The 16,896-nt window shown below is 37.1% G+C and overlaps 3 protein-coding genes and 1 long non-coding RNA gene across 14 annotated transcripts; 1 reads left to right on the forward strand and 3 right to left on the reverse strand.

The window, feature by feature from the left end:
- Positions 1-89: 89 nt before the first annotated feature.
- Positions 90-3,787, reverse strand: LOC149615459 (glycerate kinase-like). Of its 8 annotated transcripts, XM_089857116.1 has the most exons (5): positions 3,354-3,787; positions 2,864-2,966; positions 2,574-2,786; positions 924-1,231; positions 90-290 (listed from the first exon to the last, which is right to left on the reverse strand). In XM_089857116.1, exons 3-5 carry the CDS (start codon positions 2,644-2,646, stop codon positions 90-92), a joined length of 582 nt encoding a protein of 193 aa, XP_089713242.1. In that variant the 5' UTR covers positions 2,647-2,786; positions 2,864-2,966; positions 3,354-3,787. The 8 variants fall into 8 exon arrangements, with proteins under 8 accessions (XP_089713242.1, XP_089713241.1, XP_089713240.1 ...); XM_089857115.1 differs by having other exon boundaries at positions 2,574-2,966; XM_089857114.1 differs by having other exon boundaries at positions 2,574-3,153.
- A 1,757-nt stretch (positions 3,788-5,544) lies between these two features.
- Positions 5,545-9,665, reverse strand: LOC149615460 (LLGL scribble cell polarity complex component 2-like). Its single transcript, XM_089857147.1, has 10 exons — positions 9,658-9,665; positions 9,490-9,570; positions 8,798-8,944; positions 8,397-8,738; positions 8,184-8,326; positions 7,762-8,114; positions 6,931-7,016; positions 6,791-6,863; positions 6,475-6,726; positions 5,545-6,405 (listed from the first exon to the last, which is right to left on the reverse strand). Exons 1-10 carry the CDS (start codon positions 9,663-9,665, stop codon positions 6,331-6,333), a joined length of 1,560 nt encoding a protein of 519 aa, XP_089713273.1. The 3' UTR covers positions 5,545-6,330.
- An 11-nt stretch (positions 9,666-9,676) lies between these two features.
- On the reverse strand, positions 9,677-15,581 carry LOC149615461 (uncharacterized). 4 transcript variants are annotated; one of them, XR_016375879.1, is made up of 5 exons: positions 15,448-15,581; positions 15,272-15,389; positions 14,719-14,845; positions 9,922-10,018; positions 9,677-9,856 (listed from the first exon to the last, which is right to left on the reverse strand). It is a non-coding gene; the product is annotated as an uncharacterized LOC149615461 (long non-coding RNA). The 4 variants fall into 4 exon arrangements; XR_016375878.1 differs by lacking the exons at positions 14,719-14,845; positions 15,272-15,389; positions 15,448-15,581 and adding exons at positions 11,714-12,394; positions 12,494-12,671; XR_016375876.1 differs by lacking the exons at positions 14,719-14,845; positions 15,272-15,389; positions 15,448-15,581 and adding an exon at positions 11,714-12,671.
- LOC149615462 (G patch domain-containing protein 3-like) lies at positions 12,975-15,278 on the forward strand. Its single transcript, XM_089856587.1, has 3 exons — positions 12,975-14,674; positions 14,739-14,867; positions 14,938-15,278. The coding sequence occupies exons 1-3, from the start codon at positions 14,588-14,590 to the stop codon at positions 14,974-14,976; spliced, it is 255 nt and encodes an 84-aa protein (XP_089712713.1). The 5' UTR covers positions 12,975-14,587; the 3' UTR covers positions 14,977-15,278.
- Positions 15,582-16,896: the final 1,315 nt, after the last annotated feature.

Genomic DNA, 16,896 nt, shown 5'->3' on the forward strand with positions numbered 1-16,896 from the left:
CGTCCACCCGGTTGGCCAACTGTAACTGCCAACTGTTACTGTAACCAGTGGTTATGGCTTGTACCGAGGCGGAGGCGGCCCCATCTAATCTAGCTTCTGACGTCACACCTCCTCGATGGAGGGCGCGTCCAGCCCCCGCTGGTTGAGGGGGTTGGGCAACAGGGGGGCGAACTACCGCCGGGAATTGGCTGGCCGGAGTGGTAATTGCGATAACGTCCGTTGGACGTCTGGCTGGTTCGGGTGGTTTTTGACCCCTGGCACGTCCGCGGGCGACCTTCCGACAGGGTTGTCTGAATCGGCCATTTTTCAACAGGATTTAAAGTTAATTTCACAGTGGGTTCATGCAAGGAATACCGATTTCCCCGACAGGTTTTTCCCCCATACGTTTGCCTAAGTTTAAAACGTTTTTCCCCCATAAATAGAGTAATGAAAAGGGGAGTGTTCTTTAATACTTGAGGCAACCACCTCAGAGCAGACTTAGTCCGGGGAAATTTGAAAAGTAGGGCTATAAGCTCCGGGGGAATTTAGGCTATTTTCAAAGTCCCCGGGCAATTTGGGCTATTTTCAAAGTCCCCGGGCAATTTGGGCTATTTTCAAAGTCCCCGGGCAATTTGGGCTATTTTCAAAGTCCCCGGGCAATTTGGGCTATTTTCAAAGTCCCCGGGCAATTTGGGCTATTTTCAAAGTCCCCGGACAATTTGGGCTACTTTTTAAAATCCCCGGACAATTTTGGCCTATTTTTTAAAATCCCCGGGCAATTTGGGCTATTTTTTAAAATATCCCCCAGACCTTATAGCCCTAGTTTCAAATTTCCCTGCTGGGCAGTTTTCTTCATTTCATAAAATAGTCGGGTCAATTAATTTTTATTCTAATCTAATCAAATTAGGTGAAAATAGGCGAAAATAAAATATTAAGGATCTTACTTCTTCTAATTTTAAATTCCTTTCAACATAAGAAGAGTTCTCCATTTCCAGTTTTACAATTTGTTTTTTGACATCAGTTAGGTCACTCAGCTTAATAGTTGAGGCTCTCCAGGTTTGTAATAAAATAAATACTTGGCATTTCGCAATTTTGCTCAAACCTCCGCCTTTAACCAATGATAAACGTTTCCCAATTGAATTTAGTTCCTTAATATCAGCACCACGACTTGTAAGTAGCTTAGTAGCCAGTAACTTATCATCTAAAGTTACTGGAGGATTGGGATATGGCAACAAAGCCATATCCCCCCCGTCTTTAAATATAAAATAACAACCAGACGGTTACTATTTCAATAACTATGGTCAGTAGCCCTATCTTGGAACTCTTTCTCAAGCTCTTTGGAAAGTGAGATTTTTCAGTACCAAATAAGTTACTGAAGTGAACAAGCAGACCAATACAATAAGTTTGAATTATTGCCGATCGATTGCACCCATTTTCAGATTGCAAAGACGCATACTTTTCCTGCAAAATGAGTTTTAGAAAAGGTCGATTTCAGCCCTAACTTGGAACGGTCCGTCCTAAATTGGAACGCCCCCGTCCTAAATTGGAACACCCCGTCCTAATTTGGAACACCCTATTTTAAATACAAAAAAATCTGAGTTTTTGTAACTAATAATAAGCAAATATAATTTGTTAGCGGTGCTACGACCATCTAGCGACCAACGTTTACCCTTTTATACCTGTACATATATTTTAAAGGGCACTGAGTGTCATCTGCTTAGAGCTCCAAAAATTGGCGCGCTCTCATGTTCATTACGGTTAAACATTGTAAATTAAATGCACTCTAACGGTATTTCGAGTGAAATAATTACAAAGTTAGATCAAAGTAACCTACACTGTTAAGTTTTTGTGGCGTAATTGTGTCGAATCCTCATTTTACATCAAGTGAGTCATGATACGGTGTTTGAAACCCAATATCACTAGGCGAAACATGCTAAATCAGCTAAAATTGGCATCACGTTTATGACTAAATCTGGATACTGGGCTAATAATTCCCGTATCTTTTTTGCATCTTAATCTACGCTTACGGGACCAAAATTATTAAGCAGGTAATGAATCAACGCATCTTCTAAGGTCTTTTTTGTTGTCCTTTAGTGAGTAAAACATTAGTTATGGAAGTAAAAAGATAGAGTAAATTTTCGTGTTTCGGGGTGTTCCATTTTAGGCAAATGAGGACATATTTTCAATTCGAGTTTTCTCAATAATTTTTAGGCCTAACCTGGCGTTTAAAGTGTTTAATTTGAAGAGAAAGATCCGAAGTTTTCAATGGAATTGTTTTCGTAAGCCTATGTTTTTCCCATTGGCCGTGAAAGCTTATGTCCCGAGACCCATGGGCATTTTGGAAAAAATAAATTATGCGAAATATGAGGTTGTCTAATTATGCTTGTATCTTCTCTGGATTTTATGATAGAGTCTTAAGGCCGTGTTATATGGATAGAGGGATTTTCAATCTTCCAAATAAGCCCTTAAAATATTTATTTGAAGCTCACAAACTTATGTTATGACCATTTTAAGAAAAGTGTTCCAAATTAGAGCTGTTCCAAATTAGGGCTGCTGACCCTAGTAGCGTAATTAAAACATTTAAACGTCCCTACCACTGATTAAAATCATTTGGTGATGGGGATTCAACGCAATTGTAAATTGATTTTGCAGCGTTTGAGGCATCATTATCTGGAAGATTGTTCTTATCGCCTTCGTGAATTTCAATTCTGCTCTCGGGGTTATTAACAATGTAGCTTTGTTTCATTCCAATTGGAACAGATATAATCCCACCCATCAAATGTTCGCTAACAACTTTCTCTAAGGCACTACACATACCAGTTACGGCTTTACCAAATCCAACGATATGGATATTTTTACGCAAATGATATTCGTGTTTTTCTACCTGAATTTTATCGTGGTCTAAAGGTTTAACAAAGTTTTTCATCAAAACATCGGACTTAACCGCCTCGGTGCCGTACTTTAAAATATCCCGAACATGCGTTTTTCTAAGCATTTTTTTAAGAAATTATTGTTAAACGTTTGTAAGTTTAGACTGGCGATACACCCTTCTTTTGTTCCTAAACCCTATAGTGTGCTACCGCGAAGCTGGGGGGGAGGAAACTGTGACGTCAATATTGGGTCCCGAATTTGTATTGCCCAAGCTGACGACCTCGCGACTGCCAATATGGTCGCCTGAAAATAAGATAAGAGCACGTGACGTCACTACAAAGTTCGTGGTAACACACTATTTTATGATAAGAAATCCAATCAGAAAATCTTTGCTTCACTAAGCCTTGGTTAGTCAACCGCTTTTGGCTGAGTGATAACAGCCATCTAATCGTAATCGCTTATCAAACACATTAAAAACCAATAAAATAGTGATGTATATTTACCCTTAATCCGGAATAAACGCGATAAAAACTGATCTAATTAATGAAAATTAATTAAAAGGCTAAACAAACTCTAAAAATAGCGCTAATAACTTGGCGTGGCGGTGGCGGCCATTACTGTGCAAAGTTCAAGCAAAGAGAATATAGGGGAGGAGTGGAAAGAGGGGAAAATCAAGAGGCTCTTTTCTACCGCGCATCTTCAATGCGCAGTACCGAGGCATTTCCGTTTGAGACATTTACGGAATCGTAGGTGGCGCGACTGAGCCGGAAACTCCCTCGGGCCGGAAATAAGAAAACTTTTTTATGGGACAAGTGTCCAGTGACCCCCTGTTTGAATGAGAAATTTATAGGACATTGTCCACTGAGTTTGCAAAAATAGTGTCGCTTCTCCATAGCCAAGCTATCAAAAATTCGGTAAATTTATTGGTCAAACTGTCCAGTGACCCCCTTAGTTTTTAAAAATTTTTTGGACATTTTAAAATTTTATTGGACAATGTCCAGTGTCCTGTGCTTATTTCCGGCCCTGACCAAGCGGGGGAGCTTCCACTCCTCCCCTACATTCTCTTTGGTTCAAGTGTTCAACCTGCAGGGCTCAGTCTTGGAAATAAGGATTTTTTTGAAACTAGTCCTCGGGACCAGTGACCCCCAGCGTCTACAATATTAAACTGGTCCTTGGGACCAGTGACCCTATCCCTAATTTATTTTTTACTAATCCTATTGAAAAATTAAGGGAGTATTTCGTTGACGCACAGCCCACTCGATCGGGCTATAGATGCAAAATTATGTCAAAAATCAGAGTTAACTCTTAACATTTCCGTCCTAATTTTGAAAATACTGGTTGAAATCTCTTGAAATTTTAATGAGATTTGCAAAATAATGTTTGGTATTTTTGTGCAAAGTTTTTCTCTTACAAAGCTTTTTGTAACAACATTAAAACGAAAATGAACCATAATTTAATGGCTTAGTCTCAAACAGTTTAAATTTGTTTCTTTCAGCTTCACTGGTTCGAGTCTCTTGAAATTTTAGTGAAAGGCATATTTAAAGTTTTTAAATTATTGTGGAAAATTTCGAACTTTTAAAACGAATAGTCCTTTTCCTAAAATTTCCCTAAGCGACTAAATAGGTTGTAGGATTATGCACAAGCACAATTTTAATGAATTTTTTGGAAGTGAATTGTTTCTTTGAAAACTTTGAAACTTTGCATCATAACTTAAAACCGTTCAATGTGCCTCTCACTAAAATTTTAAGAGATTCGAACAAGTGAAACGGAAAAACTTATTAAACCGTTCCAAGACCAAGCCCTTTAAGTAGGGCTAATTTTCGTTCTAATATTTATACAAAAAAAAGAAGGGAAACTTTTCAAAATTTCCAAAACATAGCAAACGTTGTTTTTTCACATCTCTTTAAAATTTCAAGAGGTTTGCACCAATAGTTTCAAAATTATGGCAAAATAACGGTGTTCCTCCCATAGCCGGTCATGTTAAAAGCTGGCTCCTTGGATTTTTCGAGCGAAAAAGCTCAAAATTACCAACACGCGCTTTTACATAGGAAAAACATTGTGTGGAGGGGCTTCTATAATCTATAGCAAAGCGTGTGAAGCCAAAGCGTGATCGAGTGGGCAGGAAAGAATTAGAAAATGTCAAGGCTAGGAGACTATATCCATGGAGTAGAAATTTATAATGTCTAGAATTTTTAAACTGGTCCCTCCTGAATTTTCATAAAAATTCTCAATTAATAAACTGGTCCCAAGGACCAGTAACCCCCGGATTTTGAATAAAAAAACTGGTCCGAGCAATTAATAAACTGGTTTTTGACCTGTGGACCTGTGCTATTTCCAAGACTGGGGCCCAGGGCTGAGCCGCTAAGGGCTGTATATAAGTCATTTTCACGAACCACAATGGCAAGAAATCCACGAAAATACGGTTTTTAGAAACCTCATACTAATTAAAAATGGTCAATTATTGAAATATTATATAACATTATTTGACTGTTATTTTCTTACTTTCAAATGAACATAATAATCGAATGGTAGCCGACATCCAGGGGAAATTCGCTCCATGTATTTCCTATGGGCGCCTGTAAAACTTTAACCCGCAATACTCGGGAGTACCTGCAAACTAAAATGAATAAACCAAGTCATTATCTCATGAATATCATTAATATAAGTTTGGCCGATTGAGGGGTTAGACATTAATTTGGGGTATATTTTGTTTTTCGACAAAAGAATGGTTTTTATTTTTTAGTTTGTTTTTGGGGGGAAATTTTTTGTTTATCTTTCTCACAAAAATGGGACATAGAAATTGTCAGTAGCATTAAAAAAATATTTTTCAGCCTCCAATTACACAACAGGCACGACAGTTTTTTTATTTTGTAATCAACGTTTTTATTCCTTATTTTTAATTATTTTTTGTTGTTTATATATTAATATTATTATTATGTTTGTTTGTTTGTTTACCTGTTTTTCAATTCACCACCAACACAATAATTTCGGTTTATTTATTTCAGTATGTGTGTTGCTCGTTTAGTTCTGTTATTTTAACAACAATGCCGTGTTGTTGTTGTTGAAAAATGTTCTAATTGTTATTTATTATTGTTATTTTTTGTCTGAGTGTCTGTAAATTGTTTCTTTATCTTTCGCACGTATTAAACATATTTATTATTTATTCCTCGCTTTCAAAAATGCAATTCGGGTTCATGTTTATTTTAAGCTTTGTTGTTTTATTCATCAATTAAATTAAATTAAATACTTACCTTAATTTTAATTAGTTTTAAATTATTTCCAATTTAAAACTAATTATATTATGGAATTAAAAAATGATAAATACGTCATCAAAGCTTAAAATTTATTAAATTCGGTTAATTTCTTTCTTTTTAAATTCGGTTAGATTAAATGCGCCCTTAGTTAATTTATTTTTTAATTAAACTTTATCATTATTGGTTGGGGGAGGGAGGAAGTTGGCATTATCAAAGTAGGTGAAGTTCATGACAACTTTCCTTGCTTCATGATCAAGTTGAAGATCATTTCGTTCACCTCCGTGAGGTCCGTCCTGTGAAGCTAAAGGATTTAAATTATTTTATTATTTAATCACGGTTATTTTTCGGGAAGAAAATAAAGATCCGATACCTGTTTGATGGCGTTCATAACAACTTCTCGGGCATTTACCTCCAAAGCATAAATGGCTTCCAAGTAAATTTCTTTGTTAGAGCAATTTATTGCACATCCTAATACGAGCAGCAACAAACAGGTAAACTCCGTGGGATCTTGTTTCTTAACAATTTCATTGACATTTGGCTCGAGCAGACTCAACATTTCATTTCCCAATGACTCCATGTTATAGCGATGGATGCGGCTGAGAATTTCGATTAGGTTTCCTCGCTAAATAAAACGGTTTAAAATTATTATTTCTCAGTTACTATTATAAAGAGTATTTAAAACAAACCTTGATTTTGCTATTAAAAAAAGAGGCCTTTTTGATGCGAACAAGCCAATTGGAATTGAAATATTTTGGCTCACTGTAGTTTATTAAGAGGATTATATGAAAAGTTGAATATTTTTAAGCAAGCACTAACGTGTATTTACATTTGAGCCAGCACCTGTGCCAGTGCTACTCCATCGGACAGTTCAAAAGCGGTGCTGTGAGGCGCTTGAACTTGGAATGATTTGATCTAATAAGGGATTTAATTTTAAATATTTTCTAATCAATATGTGATCAGTTTGGCAAAATTTAAGAATAGCCCCTGCTCTTCCAAACTTAATAAATCATATACCAAATGAAAGCTCACGCCTTCCTCTATTCATTGCACACCATTATAGTGAGCGCAAACAATAATTAACATTAAAAAACTAATTATATATTTAACAGTGCCAAAGACTTTGCCGGGACTCGCTGTGATGATACACGCACGCCCGTTACCAAAAAATGAATATAAATATAGCTTCAAACATTCGAAGTTTCAGTGATCAAAGAATCGCATTTTTAAAAATACAAAACGCACCTAACCTAATAAAACCAAACCAAAGCTAAAATCTATGATTTAAGGTAATTTTAACAAAATTCATTGCGCATAAATTATTTTATTTTTACATAATTTACACGTTATTTTAGGGTAGGTTTGGTTTGGTTAAGTGCGGCGCCGCTGCGTGTATCATCACAGCGAGTCCCGGCAAAGCCTTTGGCACTGCTATATATATAATTAGTTTTTTTAATGTTAATTATTGTTTGCGCACACTGTGTGCAATGAATAGAGGAAGGCGTGAGCTTTCATTTGGTATATGATTTATTAAGTTTGGAAGAGATCATATTAATCACACAAAAACTGGTAGATTATTTTATACAGGTCTTATTATTAAAGGGCCATTCTAATCTTCCTTCCTTCAACTTCCTTGCATTAACAAAAAGCCAAGACTTACCCAAACTATAAGACTGTCTAGGATATCCTCCATAGAGTCCATCTCGGATGAATTCGAAGAACTTGGATTATTTTGTAATTCTAATTCCGTCTCCAAACGGGAATTTTTATCGTCTGAAAGAGCTTGTAGGAAAGTTACCCGCTGTTCATCAGCAGTCTGTTTCTTTCTGGCTTCGACAATTTTATTCCATAACTCTTCGGGTACATCGCCACAATGTTGCCAACAGGTAATAGCGGAAGAATGAAGACTGGATAGGTAAGAGAGACGGAATTGGGGAAACCCTTCCGATAATAGATCAATTACAACTATCTCCTCTTCGGCTAAAGCTATTAAAGCTTTGGGGCTACCTAATTCTGCAAAATTAACTTAAGTCATTAGTTTTAACTAATAGGCGGCTAAATAAGAGATTATTTTGATATTACCATCATCATCTATCGTAAAAAAGTCAACAACTTTGGAAGTAAAATCGAGAACTTGGTGTTTTTCACCACCGATTATGGACAAAGTATGTCGGTCGCCATAACTGGCGCGAGGCATACCACCCGTAAATACGATGAAATCATCCCTAATTTCATTTAAAATAACCTTTAAAACCCAACCCGAAATACTTATAGATCAATAATTAACAACTGTACCCGTCTTCCCCAGCATTCAACACCAATTTCGTGATGGATTTGCAAGGAAATGGACCATGAGGCCATTGAGGCTTTTCCTTTGGTTTGGATGGATCGGAAACATCCCACGTAATATAGCTGCCATCATTATGGGCACTAATAAAAGACTTTCCATTCCTGCTCCACGAAATGGACTCCAACTGCTGTTGGTTGCCCACAAAAGTACTTTCAACAGCCATTTTAGTACAATCCCACAAGACGATTAAACCGCGATTATAACCAATTAAAATCTTATCCGAATCGGCTGGGTGTTGCGAAATGGCTTCAACCGCGCCAGGGTTGACTTTAAAGTCGTCGGGAACGCTAGAAAGTTCGTTTGTTTAAGTCTTATTGAAGAGTCCTGGACGATAAGGATAAGATACCTGTGCATAACTACATCCTGGCAAATAAGTTTTTCCTCAAGAACCTTCAATTTCAATACATCGAGAGTGTAAATGTTGCCCGATTCGGTTCCCAACCATAGCTGCTCATTATTGGACCGTACGCAAGTCGCGGATACTTTTTGTAGCCTAAAATATTTTAATTAGTGCCCAAATACTTAAAAATATTTTAGCTGAAGCTAATAATTTGAAGTTTAAATATTGCGTTCACAATAATCATTTTCTGTACTAACATTACGTTCTTGTGAAAATTTAGAGAATAATGATTAAAAAAAAAATAGATTCAAGGCAAGAAGTGATATCTAGTTTACTAGGGAGAAGGTATAAATTCGGCACATTTCCAGCTTTAACTCCAGGATTACAAACGTAGGTCCGGAGTTAATCCCCGCCGCCTCTAAATTACAACCAGCATCTCATTGGTTCTTGAAAACTCGTGCACGTCAGCGCGACGCGAATGACGAAAATTACGTATTTTCCGACTGAGGAGAGGCGAAATAGTCCGTCCTCCTTTTACGTCCCCCCCCCCGTTTTGTATTTTGAAAGGGGGACTGGGACTATGGCGCGCGAATACTTAGGCATCTGATACCTTCTCCCTAATAAACTAGATATCACTTACTGTAAAAGGTAATGTTTAAACTTCAACTACTGTCTTCTAGCCACAAAATTTAACTTACCGCTTCTCTAAATCTAACTCTTTAACTTCAATTAAGACGGATTTATCAATTTTAACATCAATTTGCCACAAATGTAAAGTACTATCATCAAGAAGGGTAATTAAACTTCCCTAAAGTCCAATTAAAAATAATTTAATAACAAAACTAGTCTCCGAATTGCTAAAAGACTAAAACATAGACTACGGACTTGATTTTCCAAGAACTGAATACGAGTAACGGCAGCTTCATTTTCGTGTTGATTACTAAATTCCACACCTGGTTTCCCATAAACCCTAATTTGCCCATTACGGGTACCAATAGCCGTTAATTTTAATTTCGGGTCCCATGCTAATGCACTTGGGCGATGTGGGAAGCCGTGTGCTATGGTCTGTTTGTTGAAATTTCTCAGTAAAAAGTTTCATATCACTTAATCCCCTCAAAATACCACAATACCTTTGAAAATTGAGACAACTCCTTTTGTAACTTCAACAACCTTTCAGCGCTAGGCTGATGTCCTTTCCCTTTTATAAATCTAAGCATTTTGCAGCATCTACAAACCCAACCAGAAAACCCAAAATTTTTCAAAGGTACAAGATTTCCTTTAGAAAAAAGAGGGGCTATACACTCCAATCAGAAGCGATACATTGGTTTAATAAGCTAATGAAAAGGTTTTTGAAAAGGTCGTGGGTCTGAACTCATTTGACAGAGTGAATGACTCAAGTAAAATTAGGTCTACTTAAATTATAGAACATGGAAAGTGCTCCAAGTTTGACTGTATGAAGCAATAACATGATGTGCCATTAGCCTATTTCAGCGTCTAGTTTTTGGCTGTTATGATAACTGTAACATCGTTTTCAGACTAGGAGGATTGATACCATTACACCAGGAGGCTAGGCTACTTGGTACTACACTTTGTCCACCAAGTAGCCCAACCTCCCCTTTTAAAGGGTATCAATAGTTCTACTGAGAAACACTACATCAGTTCCCGAAAGAACCCTTCTCAAATGTTCTTGGGGGTATAATCATTTAAAAATATTTTGTAAGAATGATATCACGCATTTTGTCCAATCTGAATGGAAGTAACAAAAGCAAAACACTTTAGTCTGTCACTATGAATTCATAATTTGCATCTACTAATAACTTGTTTACACACATGGAGGATTCATTTACACCAATCACCAGAAGGCCAAGCTACCTGGAGGACAGAAACCCGTCTGCTTTTGTCCTTAAGGTAGCCCTGCCTCCTGGTGTAAATGGTATGAATCCTCCATGTGTGTAAACTATCAATTCCGAAGTGAGTAGCCCCTCGGTTACAATTTTTAAACCCTTCGTTAGCCCCAACACAGTTAAGTATTTCCCCCGGTTTTTTTTTAATCTTTAGAATATTAAGTAAATCAAATGGCAGTGTCACACGCTTGCAGATAAAACCAAGCGTATATGATACGCTCCTAGGAGCATTGAGAAACCTTTTCATGAAGCCAAATATTTAAAAACATAAAAAAAAATCGACAATTTCTCTAAGCCTAACTTAAAAATTCTAAAATAAAAATATTCCCAATTCATACCCCAATGGAATTCCTTAATTACGAAGTATATCTTCGGCGAGTCTTGGCATAAAAAAACAACACACGCAACTTATAAAATTGATGAGAGTTCGCTAGGCCTAAATAGTGGGTTGTTTGGTCGAAACGGATGTTCACCTTACGCGTACATGTACCCACCAAGTTTTTGGGAAACCGTAAAAAAAATAGGTGATTATATAACTTGTTAAAAAATAAGAAATCGTCATCACAGTTGCGCGCGATTTTGCACGTGACGTGAGCCTGGTTTTTTATTGTTAAGCCATGGATGTAGAATTTTTTCACAATATCTTATTGCAAGAAAACAAATTTCCTCACGCGCATTCTTTCCAAGATCTTACGAATTTGAGCGCGAGCGTCATTTCTCCAGACTTTGAACTTGACTCGTGACAATTTGTTATATTTTTCAATTAGCTCCTCCTACTTTATATTTTTACCTATTGCAGGCCTACAATATTATATCCAAGGTCTTTGACAAAGGGGGGGGGGGTCATAACACGAGGGGATAAGAGACAATGTCTAGGGCTAAGAGCTAAACCTAATTTTTGACATTGTTCTCACGTACCTATGAATCAATCTTGCCAAAAAGCCGTACAAAAGAAACCCTAAAAACGCGTCTAGAGACAAAGCACACCCTTTTAAAAACACAAAAACGGTTTACTCACGGATAATGAACCGTAGTTTGGGGGTTTATTTTACCGCACAATGATGCTAAGTAAAGTTGCGCAGGTTTATTTCAGGTAAAACCGTACGATGCACTATAAAGCTACACAAGGCTTACTGGTTTAGTCTGAACTGACAGGTGTAACTAGCGCCGAAAAGGTAGAGAACGCAACACCAGGTAAAACCTATACGAATATCTGTCGTTTTGCCGCAAATGACAGCCGCACTTGAACACCGGCGTCTAAAAATAAACTACTACACCACGAACTGACAGCCGCTACGGACGAAGCCACCCCAAAAATGTCTTTAACTTGAAGTCTGTAGACAAAAGCAAAGCTTGCCCAGCGCGCGAAAGCCGACGGAGGCGAGGTACTCTATTCCTATTGGTCGAGATAATTTATTATAAAAAACTAATTACACGTGATATTTAATTTACATCATAGTTTTGCGTACAAACGAGATAAGTTTCGATTTTTATAATAAATTTTAAATCTATTTTTACTGATTTATCATTCAAATATGACCTAATAATAAGGGAACTATTTTATTCAGTGACAGTGAGAGAGGTATCTCGGGGCGGCACCCGTTTTATCCCACGTGACCTTTGCACGTGACGTAATGAATGGCGCGTAGGTCTTCGTTTCGCGCCTTATAAAAAAATACTTGTAGCAGTTGCTTAATTCCTATTTAAACGTTTCGAAAATAGTGAGGTGAATTAATTTTTATTCTAATCTAATCAAAGTAGGGGAAAATAGGCCAAAATAAAATATTAAGGATCTTACTTCTTCTAATTTTAAATTCCTTTCAACATAAGAAACATTCTCCTTTTCCAGTTTTTTAAGGGAATCCAAATTTTCGGAGAAACGTTTCATAAAAAAGTCAGGTCAATTAATTTTTATTCTAATCCAATCAAAGTAGGTGAAAATAGGCCAAAATAAAATATTAAAGGGATACTCTCAATGTTTTCCGACTAGTACATGATGAGGGCAGTTTTAGGTAAAAAAAAAAATGTGCCTAAAATTATGTGTGCCAAAAAAAATCGAATTAAAACGTTTAAAATTAAGAAAAGTACGTTAGATATTTTGAAATTCAAACCAACCGCGGAATACCGGCCAACTTGTTTTCCCCGTAGTGACGTCGCTAAGGGGACTATGATTCATTGGTTGTTTGTAAATAGGATCGTTTGAAATTCGCCAATGGAGTGAGGAAAATTCGAATTCGGATGATGGGCAGGAAGAATTCAATATTCAACCTTACCAATTTGAGCCTTTGCTTCCCGAAGAGCCTGCTTTGGTCCTTTGGAAGGCGAAAACCAATGGCGAAAACTTGCTGGTGATGGAAGTTGATCACCCCAATTCAATTACTGTGAACCAGGGCTGAGCCGCTAAGGGCTGCATATAAGTCATTCTCACGAACCACAATCGCGAGAAATCCACGAAAATACGGTTTTTAGAAACATCATGCAAATTAAAAATTAATTACGGTTAATTTTTCTAATATTATATAACATTATTTGTCGATAAAATACTGGTAATATTCTTACTTTCAAATGAACGTAATAATCGAATGGTAGCCGACATCCAGGGGAAATTCACTCCATATATTTCCTATGGGCGCCTGTAAAACTTCAACCCGCAACACTCGGGAGTACATGCAAACAAAAAATGAAGAAACGGTCTTCCCTTTTATTTTTGATATCATTCTAATATAAATCGTTAATTGTATTAGAAACTCTAAGGTTTTTATACTGGTGTTTAAAATGTTGTATATGCGGATCAAATATATTTGGATCATCAAAGTATGGGAGTTCCTTATTAGCCGTATTTTGCACTCGAGTCATGGGGCTTAAAAGTAATATTTGTGAAATGCCTATTTTAAAAAACTATAATTGAAATGCACCCGCCTATTGGTATGCCCAATGGAAACGTTGGTACCCCGACTAAAGTCTTCATGGATCTAATACGTCAATGCCGATTACCTTCTTCGGTAATTGGGAAACTGGGCTTGGAATTCCCTCGATCGAGGGCCAAACAAAAGTACAGTAGTGTACCATTCGATTATGGACCAAAGTGGACAGCCGAGAATGGGACAGGAAGTACCCAAGATGGAAAACACGAGTTCGTCAGGACATCGAGGGGACATCTCAAAAACCAGTTTATTAATAGCTTGGAGCACTTTTTTTATTCAAAACGCGCGGGTCACTGCTCCCAATGACTAGTTTATTAAAAATTGCTATGGGGACCTCTTTAATTATTTTCATTTTAACATAAATTTCGACTCGAGGAGTCCAGTTGTGTATACAACCCTAAGCCGAGGGAGATTTTTTTGGAAGAGAGAACGACCACAAGTCCTGGGACCAGTAGAAAATTAAATTGGGACCAGTTTCGTATTTAAGACATCAGGGGTCACTGGTCCGGAGGACTAGTTCAGAAATAAACCTTATTTCCAAGCCTGCATCCAATTACTGATAAGTTCGTGGACAGGAAACAACAACCGATAGAGGATGAACCGCCGCTAGAGGATATTAGCCAATCAGGGGTAACTACTTGAGGCTTCCATAAGTTTATAAATGGCAGAGTGACGACGACAATGATACTTGCAAAGAATGGGAACGTCACGAAAGCCTACATAATGACGTAACACGCAGTCAAGAGCGCGCCAAAGAGCGTCTCTTTGAAGAAGAGATTGAACTCAAATGGGAAAAAGGTGGATCTGGTTTGCTTTCCTACACGGATGCCCAGTATTGTTTGATGAAAAAACTGCCGATGACGTCGATATGAGTATTTATTACGAACAAGGTAAATTAAGATCCAATCACAAGTCCAAGAAATATTTCCTAACTTCTTAAGGCGCTGGTGACAAAGACGCCAAAGGCCATGAGGCAAGAAACTAGTTTAAGAAGTGGCACTAACGATTTTCAACGCGATACGGGCAAAATTGGTGGTTTCGAACGATACGCGAAAGTGAGTGTACCAAGAAGAGTGTTGGTAAGGAATTGCGTACTTACCCTTTTTGACGTTCTTGCAGGGTTTCGGTAGACGCATTATGAAGGAACAAAGTTGGAATGAAGGTGATGGACTTGGAAAGACCATTATTGGACCAGCGCAACCCATAATTGATGTTGGCCAAAAACCCTGGGATAAAAAGGCATTTTGGGTGAGAATAATTGTTGTTTCATCTTATTTACACTTGTTTTTATTTACTTTTGACGCAATTAATTTAACAGTTTTCAGGGGGAGAAGTTGGAACTTTAAAGTTTATATAAATATTTCCTTAAAAAAAATTATTAAACTAACTAATTTAACCTTAAAATTACTATATAAAATTTGTATAATTTAGTCTTTAATTGCTCGCGTAAAAATAGTTCTAAAATTAATCATGCAACATTGCGGGATTTGCTTATTATTTTTGGTAAAATTAATTAAATCCAGATATTAATTAGAAAAAGGGTTTGATTTCAAAAGACCATGCGGTAAATAATTTTTTTTTAACGTAGGAATTGGCATAGTTGCTCTTAATATTCAAAGAAGACGACAAGCGTGGGTAAGAAATGAATTTACCTTGTGGCAACACTTGGTATATTTAAACGTTTGGAAGTTGCCTTGAAAGAAACGTTTGAGCTTGAGGAGATATTTGACGCATTCTTTCTTCAGCCGTTTTTCTTTCAAGTTGAGCACCCTAAATTAATTAATTTGATAACTAATTAATGTTTCCTAAATGATTTGATTTAATTTACCACGTAATAAAGCGCCGAGGTTAAAAGCTGCGATTCATATTCTCTCTTTCTGTAATTAGCATAGGTTAATTAATTAGAGGAATTTTTTGATTGGCCTTCGCGGGAAGTACAAACGCACTAAACTGTCTATTGGCTAAAACGTTTACAAGTAGATTCTATCATTAAATAAACTAAAAACACTCGGAATTAATTTCAAAATATCATATTTATTAGGAACGTAATGACAATTGAATAAAATTTATATGGAATAGAAAAATTTAGTGAAAATAACAAAAAGGAAAAATTTTTAAGGACACTTTATTCATGTTTGAGAGAGACTTTCTTAACCCAACGAATCCATCCTATGAACATCCAAATCGTGACCACCTGCCCACATTGCTGAGGGCTTGAGCTCGGGAATGCTGCTGCGTTTGACCAGACTGTTCAGGTTGAGTCGCGACATACTGACGTGTTGGCAAATGTTCAGATTAAGGCCTATTTTTTAAAATCTCCCCGGGCAATTAAGGCCTATTTTTTAAAATCCCCCCCCCGGCAATTAAGGCCTATTTTTTTAAAAATCCCCCCCGGCAATTAAGGCCTATATTTTAAAATCCCCGGGCAATTTGGGCTATTTTTTAAAAATCCCCGGGGCAATTTAGGCTATTTTTTAAAAATCCCCGGGCAATTTAGGCTATTTTTTTAAAAATCCCCGGGCAATTTGGGATATTTTTTAAAAATCCCCGGGTAATTTGCGCTATTTTTTAAAAAATCCCCGGGCAATTTGGCCTATTTTTTAAAAATCTCCGGGCAATTTGGCCTATTTTTTAATCCCCGGGCAATTTGGGCTATTTTTTAATCCCCGGGCAATTTGGGCTATTTTTTTAAAAATCCCCGGGGCAATTTAGGCTATTTTTTAAAAATCCCCGGGTAATTTGCGCTATTTTTTAAAAAATCCCCGGGTAATTTGGGCTATTTTTTAAAAATCCCCGGGCAATTTGGGCTATTTTTAAAATCCCCGGGCAATTTGGGCTATTTTTTAAAAAATCCCCGGGCAATTTGGGCTATTTTTTAAAAAATCCTCGGGTAATTTGGGCTATTTTTTAAAAACTCCCCGGGTAATTTGGGCTATTTTTTAAAAAATCCCCGGGTAATTTGGGCTATTTTTTAAAAAATCCCCGGGTAATTTGGGCTATTTTTTAAAAATCCCCGGGTAATTTGGGCTATTTTTTAAAAATCCCCGGGCAATTTGGGCTATTTTTAAAATCCCCGGGCAATTTGGGCTATTTTTAAAATCCCCGGGCAATTTGGGCTATTTTTTAAAATCCCCGGGCAAAAAAAGCTCCGGGGGAATTTGAAAAGTAGGGCTATAAGCTCCGGGGGAAATAATTTGGGCTATTTATTAAAATCCCCGGGCAATTTGGGCTATTTTTTAAAAATCCCCGGGCAATTTGGGCTATTTTTTAATAATCC

This window comes from Phalangium opilio, unplaced genomic scaffold (genome assembly GCF_054372755.1).
Source record: "Phalangium opilio isolate 3A_F unplaced genomic scaffold, DU_Popi_V2 ptg000217l_1, whole genome shotgun sequence".
Lineage (NCBI taxonomy): Eukaryota > Metazoa > Arthropoda > Arachnida > Opiliones > Phalangiidae > Phalangium > Phalangium opilio.